Genomic DNA, 8,065 nt, shown 5'->3' with positions numbered 1-8,065 from the left:
ATCTACTGTAATTCTAAGAGGTGTGTACTGCATTAATCAAAGCAAAATATGCTTTATATTTTGTCATTATCAGCTTCAAAATCGTTTCAAATAATTATTTTATATAAGTATATATATAAAACTTTTTTAGTTAGATAACACTTTAATTTTTTATAATAAAAAAAATTCTCGACTTAAAGTGGATTAAATTTTATATCAGATCATCCTGAAAAATTTTCTATTTTGTCATAAAGTAATCCTCTTATAGCAAAAAATATCAATTATGATATTTTTTAAAATAAAAAAATAATAAAAATTGTGGTTTGGATTATTTTTAATCTCTTTTTTTATAAAAAAAATAAAAATAAAAATAAATTCTTTTAGCGTACAAAATATTACATATTAAAATAATAATATTACTCTGCAAACAATTAATAACTTTAATTAATAAATGTCTTTATACTTAATTATTTTTAAAACTAATTTTATTACTTAAAAATTTTTACATTTTAATTAATAGTTAAAATAAAAACTCGATATTTTAATTAAGCTTTTTTGTAAGATAATCTTATTAAAATTTATCTTATTATAATTAACTTTAGAAAATAAAAATGTTATACTGTATAATAAAGTGGACTCTTAATATAGTGACTCCTGATGATAGTAAAATTTCGATGTAGTGAATGAATTATATCATTCCTTTGAGTTTACTATATCAAGAGTCCACTGTATCTTCAATAGCTCAACGATTCCTCAAGATTTTTGGCTGCAGCACACATATCTCCTTTATCCTTTCTGTACATTATATAAACTGTATATATAATACACCTATATAATATAGTAAACTCTTCATATAGTGAACGATTTAGCTCATTCCTTTGAGAGTTTACTATATCGAAAGTTCATTGTATATAACATCATCAGCTTAAAGTCCTTTGGTGCAGCTCATGTATCTTGAATGACTTTTATCTTTTCTGCATACTGTATATATAAATATATAGAAATAATATATAATACAGTACGATAAATATTTGTCATTCCAAAAAGAATTCTAGATACATTAGAAATGGAAGTTAACCGGGAGTAAACACTAGATTTATTAGAAGAGACATAACACTACATTTGTTAGGCGAAATAAACCGCATCTGTTAGAATAATCCAGGAAACACTAGACAAGTTAGAACTGACAGACGAACACAGGTAAACACTTTGCACGTGCCGCAATACACAAGTTTCCTATAGAGAAAACGAATGTTTTTGGATTAAAACACCAGAACGTGACAATATTGGACTATTACTAGCGAGTTCGTAATTTGAATACACTCGGCGACGACACAATGGAGACATCTAGCGAATTATTAATTAGTTTACTAAGTATTAGACGGCGTTTAAAAGTAGTTCCGTTACGAAAGATTCAATAGACACGTCTCGCATTACGCAAACGAGGGGAAAACATCGCGTATTTTAAGTAAACAAGTGGACACGTGTCGTAACTCGGAAGCGCGATAAAAATCTACAACTGGAGAAATTCCCGTGTTTACGAGTCGTCTCGAAAAGGAAAGGTATTCGTTCCGAGTAGTTACTGCGAATCGCGAAGAGAGGTAAAAGTTACGCGGCGTGACGAAGAAGAGCGCGCCTGTCGCGTCCTCTCTCCTATAAAAAAAACCAATAGAACGCGTCGCGTCGTCGAGCATCTAGGAGCGACGCGACACTAAACTTCGCATTTGTTACGTTTTCGCCAGTCATTCGTGCGTGAAATTCGTTTTTTAAGTGATTCTGCGATACCAATAAAAATGACGTAATTAAACGGAGTAGAGTGTCAATGACGTGACTTGGCGAACCTCGACTGGAAATTGGATCGTAGCGCTCGGCGATAGGGACTTTGCTCGCCTACCTTCGGCTTCTACGCGTGCGCCGTGATTTGTAGGTGTCGAGCACACCTGAGAATAACCGGGATCCGTTTCCGAGAGTCCACTATTCTAGGAACATTCCGACGCGTGTAGAATGGTGAGCCATTTCAGGTGCGCGAGAATAGTCAAATGCCTCCTCCTTCCGACGCTCCTCTTCGTCGTGGTGTTGTGCTTCGTATCTTCCGTGCGTAACTCCGTTACTCCGCGTGACGAAGTCTCGGAAGCTCTCCCTCAGCATCTAACGCAAGGATACGTAGAAGAAAAATGGGATCGAGCGGGGCATCTACGCGAGAAACTTTTAGATCGGAGAGTGGATTCGAAATTCGTGGCGGTGCGCGATTACTTGAAGGCTTCCAGAACCTACTCCGGTAACTCCAGCGTTACGCTAACGACTCAGGGAACCTACGAATTTCTGCATCACGTGGAGGAGTTGTGTATCAGATGGAGGGCACCCGTTTCCGTCGCCGTTTACGCACCCGGCGGAGACTTCGTTCCCGCGGTGGAGAGGATGCTTTACCTACGTCACTGTCGCCACCCCTGCCTAAAAATTAACGTGACTTGGCACGTTATTTTCGACAAGCTTCACGCGTTGGCGGAAGATACGCTGCTGGAGGCTCGAGAGGGCTCCTCCGACTGCCAGAGGGTGCCAAACTCCACTTCCAGTTATCGCCAGGAACACGGATTGACCTATCCCATCAACGTGGCGCGTAACGTGGCCAGAAAGGCGGCCAGGACCCACTACGTGTTGGCATCCGACATAGAATTGTATCCGAGCCTCGACATCGTGCCGAAATTTCTGGACATGGTGAGCAAAGAAGAAGGCGCCGCTTTTCCACGGGTCTACGTCCTCCCGGTTTTCGAGGTGGAGAAAAACTGCCAAGTTCCGGGTACCAAGAAGCAGTTACTCCAGTTATTCTACAAAAAGAAGGCGGTGTTCTTTCACAGGTCGGTATGCGACCCGTGTCATCGGTTCCCCAACAGAAATCTGTGGCTGAAGATCTTCCCGCCCAACGACACCCTCAACGTGTTCTCCATCACCAAGCGCTACTACCCCTGGGAGCCCTTCTACATAGGAACTCGCAACGAGCCGATTTTCGACGAGAGGTTCACCTGGGAAGGGAAGATGAACAAAATGCCTCAGGTGAGTCGCTCCGCTCCCTTCGCAACGCCATCTCGTGGCACTTAAGCTCGTGCTCTTTGCAGGTTCTGGCGATGTGCTTCCTGGATTACGACTTCTACGTTCTAGACAACGCGTATTTGGTCCACTCCCCGGGGATAAAGAAAGTGAACGGTACGTCGGAACGTCGTCGTGCCAAATACGTGGCGGCCAACAGACGCGCCTACAACAGCCTTCGACGGGATCTGATAAAGCGGTACGGCCAAAAACGCAAATGCCGCTAACGCTCTTCGCAAAGCTGTAAATATGTAAATTAACTCGTATTTATGAAGGAATAAAGCCGATGTCACGTGACGGCGGCTGGTCATTTTCGGAATTAACGCGGCCCTTTCGTACACCCGGCAGTTAATAGAGTCATCGAGTCCGCAAGGATGTAAGATCGGAAAATCGTGACGAGGAAGAAAGTCCATTTTGTCAACGAGTAATACGTTCTTTCTCTCGAATTTGGCCAAATTTCGATTCTTTAGAAGATCAAACGCGTGGCCCAGGTTAGTAGACGTTACCGTATTTAGTAATTCGTACCAACGCGTTACGCTTCAGTAATTAATACGCCATCCCCGACGTCCAGATGGGAGGTGACGTCGGTAATTCGCCGGACACAGTCTCTAATGGCGGTCGAGGTGCATTTTTAGTTTAACGTAACTAAGTAACATTTGTACCCGAGTGTAGGCGCGATACTTCGTACTCGCAAAGGGGAAAGGTTAAACATTTTAGACGCGTTCGGAATGTTCTCGAGTTAAATTTCCCGCAGAATTTACTTTCGTAGTATTTAACGAAGTGGTGGCCCGCTTCGTAGTAACGCGTATCGGATGGCGTTACCTTCGTCGTAATTACGCATTTATTCTATTTTCTCGTTACTCGTCTAGATAACTCGACTCTTACGAATTAATAAATTTGTGCGAGGCGACACGCTCGAATGCGTCGCTCGGCGGAACGAGGACGCGATGCGGAGGATACGTAAAAACATTTGTAATCCCTCTTCCGTTATCGAATCTATATTCCGATATCGTACTACGGTAATCAGAACGACCGTCGTTACGTCACGCAAACGTTCCCGTACGTAAAAAAGAGGTACCGAAGATAGCGAAATTTCCATAACTCCGAGAAAGGGTCCGGCAATCGAATTTGGTGGTCGCGTCGGATTGGATAGCAGTTTTTACGGGGAGGTCGTCTTAACCGGCCCCAAAATTTTAAGACCCCGAGATAGGACCTACGAAATTATCAGAGGAGAAACGTGACGTAATTCGCTACTTCGCCTAACTTAATACACGTAACTACCGTAACGCGTAAATCTTGGAAAAACACCCGGTGTGAAGTTTACGTAACTAATAAAATAACGCGACAAAATCCTTTTTTTAATCCCGTGAAAAGGTCAAATTTCATTGTCGTTCGATGATATAAATATCCGTTCCAAATCCTAAATAAGTAACCTAAACTGATATTTAAATGACAGAATAATTATGGGATGTTAAATTAAACGGTTGCGTGTAATAAGTGTCCCTTTTTTTTACGACGCGTAGCGGGTGAATAATTTGTAGAGGCTGAAGTATAGAGGATAATTTGACACCTTATTCCATCTACGAACGAATGTTCCCGCGTAGCGATCAAAGACGAAAGAGACCGCCATCTTGGATCGTCGAGCGATGACGCCGGTATTGGATGTTAATACGATGGCGTCGTGTTAAATTGCCACTGTTTTGCCCTCCGCACGTTCGGTTTGAAGATCAAATTATGATGTTTCGCGGAGATAATCGGTAAGTGATCATCAATTCCTGTTTATGGGTCTGTATCCTTCGCCGTGTCGGATGGCCTAGTTGGCGGGGAGACTTCCACAATTAAGTCTTTTTCTTTCGTTCGTAGGTGCTGCCGACTAAAATCTGGAATCGGGTGTGTTCGTAAAAGCATTTATTTTCTTTGTTTTTCTTCCATTTTTGGTACGATCCTCTACTACTACCTGGTCGAACGTAGTGTAGATTACGGGAACTTGGATAATTCCGTGTATATATCTCTAATTTGGAAGTGGGATTCCTCCCAAAGTCCCGTAAACAAATTGGCGGAACCTTTACACACGCGAGAACACGCCAATTACTTAGTTGTGTACGATTACATAGCGGCAGATAAATTTTACCTGGGAAATTCTAGCGTAACCTTGACGACGCAAGGCACCTACGAATTTCTGCACCACGTCGAGCAGTTGTGCCTCCGTTGGAAGGCGCCCGCTTCGATAGCCGTTTACGCACCCGGTCGGGATTTCTATCCGGCGGTACGGAGAATTCTATATCTACGTCGGTGTCGACACCCCTGCTTGAAGGCCAACGTCACTTGGCACCTTATCGTCGATAAGGCGCACGCGCCTACCCGAGAGGATACGCTAAAAGCGCGAGAGATGCCGGTGAATTGCCAAAACGACACCTTTAACTTTATCAATTTTCGAGAAACGCACAAATTGTCTTACCCCATCAACTTGGCTCGTAACGTAGCCCGAAAGATGGCTCGGACCCACTACGTTTTGGCCTCGGACATCGAATTGTACCCGTCTCTGGACTTGGTTCCGCGGTTTCTGGACATGGTCCTCGAACAAAATGTCTCTTCGCCACGTGTCTACGTTTTACCAGTCTTCGAGGTGGAGGAGAACAGTAAAGTTCCCGAAACGAAGAAGGAATTATTAGAGATGATGTCCAGCAAGAAGGCTGTTTTCTTTCACAAACTCGTGTGCGATACGTGTCATAAATTTCCGGATAGAGATCGCTGGCTGAAGACTACTCCTCCCGAAGATTCTATGACTATCTTTTCTACCGTTAAGCACGCGCCACCGTGGGAACCGTTTTACATAGGAACCAACAACGAGCCGCCTTTTCACGAGAATTTCACGTGGGAAGGGAAGATGAACAAGTTTCCTCAGGTAAGTTATTTAAGAGGTCCTCCTCCTTTATCCCTCTTTGAATCCTTACTTTGGACTCGTAGGTTCTGGAGATGTGTTTCATGGACTACGACTTCTGCATCTTAGATAATGCCTTTTTGGTCCACTCTCCGGGGATAAAGCGCATAGACCGTGCGTCGGAACGTCGCAGAGCTCCNTATTATTTTTAATTAAAATTTTTTTAACATCACATCAGCAATAATATGGATTATAAACTTACCGAGTCGCGCTATTTTTTTGTGTATTTATATACATTATTATATATTATCGTAAAGATAAGTTAATAAAATAATATATATTAAATTTCTGATAGAATCTGTAATGAAAAATTATATAAGTGTAAATAGCACGCAAGTATATAGAAGATTGAGTAATTCAGCTCTTGATAGAGAGGAAGAGTAGGAGCTTGATCATTGATTTTTTTTCTCCAGAAGATTACATACAATGCACTATTAAATGTAGAGAAACAGAACAAAAGTTATTATTCCAGGAAAAAATTATCTAAGTTTTTGATTGTTTTGTAAATTTAGAGGTTTAATGATCTTAGTTACAAACTAAGTCATTCCGCATTTTTTATTGTTTAAAGTTCTTAAAGATTCAAAAGATTAAAGCTTTTCCGTATTGAACATTGTATGCGGGTAGTTTATAAATAGAATTAAGTTTTAATCCCTCTATTTATTTTCTTAATTTGAATCAATCCCACCGAACGTGTTTCCAATACATAACAATATTTTTGCTGTAACGATGGCCATATTCATCATCTCCCTTGCTAAATTATCTTCTTAATCTTTTACATTATTACACGAAATTAATAATTAATTGAAATGTTTCATTTGACAAATAATTTTTAATATAAATTACGTATATTCTCTGGTTTCGGTAAGACTCGTGATATTACATAAACGATAATTTATTCTCTAGAAAATTGAGCATTATTTACGACAATTTATCCCCCGTTAAACGGCTAAATAATTCTTTATTTTATAATTTTATCTTCTCTTATAAAATAAAACATTATTTATTCTTATAAAATCTTATTATTATTAATATTCTGGAGACTTTTAAGTATACAAATGCTTAAAGATGATGAAGGATTAAGATGCTTTTATCAAAAATGGGCTTTTAAAAAAAGATCAATGAAATCAAATCTATGAGAAGATGATGAGAGAAGATAGAAATCAATCATCGTTATTAATGAATCAATTAAAATTAATCTAAATATCACCAATATTCGTGCTTGTTACTAATTAAAAGCTTCTGAAAATTATTATTATTGATGCGTATGAATGGGTTGTGAGGAAACTTGAATAAGAGATTAAATTGTAATGAATTTTAATCTTTTGATATTTTTATTGGGTTTTCATCATTTAATAAAGTACAATATTTTATCTTAAGTTGCATCGATATTTAATTTTATGCATTTAATTTCAATTTTATTACTTGATTTTTGGGATAAACATTTGAGGCTACGTCATACCAATTTGCAGTTTATTTATGGTAGTCAATTAAAACTATTAGAATATTTATTCTAATAGTTTTAATTGACTACCATAAATAAATTTTAATTAATCACTTACTTATATCAGAATAATATAGAAATATTCGAATTTTCAGGAAAGAAACTTAGATAATGTGCTGACTTAAGATATATGAATTGCTTTCGTTACAATTTAATGAATACAAAAGCTACTGCTGTAATAGACATTTTTATGATAATAATAGCCTAAAGATCGGTTGTTATCAATGAAGCCAATAGAGCCATTAATTATTATTTTTTAGCTGTTACTTTAAGGTTATCTTTCGTTTATATTCTTTTACACGATATGAATCATTTGTAAAAATCTTCATCATTTATATATCAAGCAATATCTCATCTTAAGAATTGGATAAACCTGACCATACATTTCAATGAAATTCTTTCATTTTTATTATTTTATTATAAATATAGTAAGTATAAACATACGTAATCACAATCAAAAGTTAGTTTTACTAATTTTATTAATAATTTATATTCTATTTTCGGAAAAAAGATTATTTAAGCGTATATAATAACGCAAATCTGCATGTAAACGTGTATTA

At 38.4% G+C, this 8,065-nt stretch overlaps 2 protein-coding genes across 2 annotated transcripts; both read left to right on the top strand.

Annotated features, from left to right (window-relative positions):
* Positions 1-996: 996 nt before the first annotated feature.
* LOC111615614 (beta-1,4-glucuronyltransferase 1-like) lies at positions 997-3,360 on the top strand. Its single transcript, XM_023357025.1, has 2 exons — positions 997-3,030; positions 3,093-3,360. The coding sequence occupies exons 1-2, from the start codon at positions 1,984-1,986 to the stop codon at positions 3,288-3,290; spliced, it is 1,245 nt and encodes a 414-aa protein (XP_023212793.1). The 5' UTR covers positions 997-1,983; the 3' UTR covers positions 3,291-3,360.
* A 6-nt stretch (positions 3,361-3,366) lies between these two features.
* LOC111615595 (beta-1,4-glucuronyltransferase 1-like) lies at positions 3,367-6,156 on the top strand. The gene is made up of 4 exons (XM_023357001.1): positions 3,367-3,554; positions 4,587-4,820; positions 4,927-5,968; positions 6,031-6,156. Exons 2-4 carry the CDS (start codon positions 4,726-4,728, stop codon positions 6,154-6,156), a joined length of 1,263 nt encoding a protein of 420 aa, XP_023212769.1. The 5' UTR covers positions 3,367-3,554; positions 4,587-4,725.
* The last annotated feature ends 1,909 nt before the right edge of the window (positions 6,157-8,065 follow it).

This window comes from Centruroides sculpturatus, unplaced genomic scaffold (genome assembly GCF_000671375.1).
Source record: "Centruroides sculpturatus isolate CEXI.00-Female unplaced genomic scaffold, Cexi_2.0 scaffold19, whole genome shotgun sequence".
Taxonomy (NCBI): Eukaryota; Metazoa; Arthropoda; class Arachnida; order Scorpiones; family Buthidae; genus Centruroides; species Centruroides sculpturatus.
The sequence above is the reverse complement of the archived record's forward strand: the minus strand, read 5'-3'. Positions and strand labels throughout refer to the sequence as shown.

Coding starts and splice junctions, on each gene's coding strand:
- LOC111615614 (XM_023357025.1), top strand. CDS start 1,984: ATGGTGAGCCATTTCAGGTGCGCGAGAATAGTCAAATGCCTCCTCCTT. Junction 3,031..3,092: donor AGATGAACAAAATGCCTCAG/GTGAGTCGCTCC, acceptor TGCTCTTTGCAG/GTTCTGGCGATGTGCTTCCT.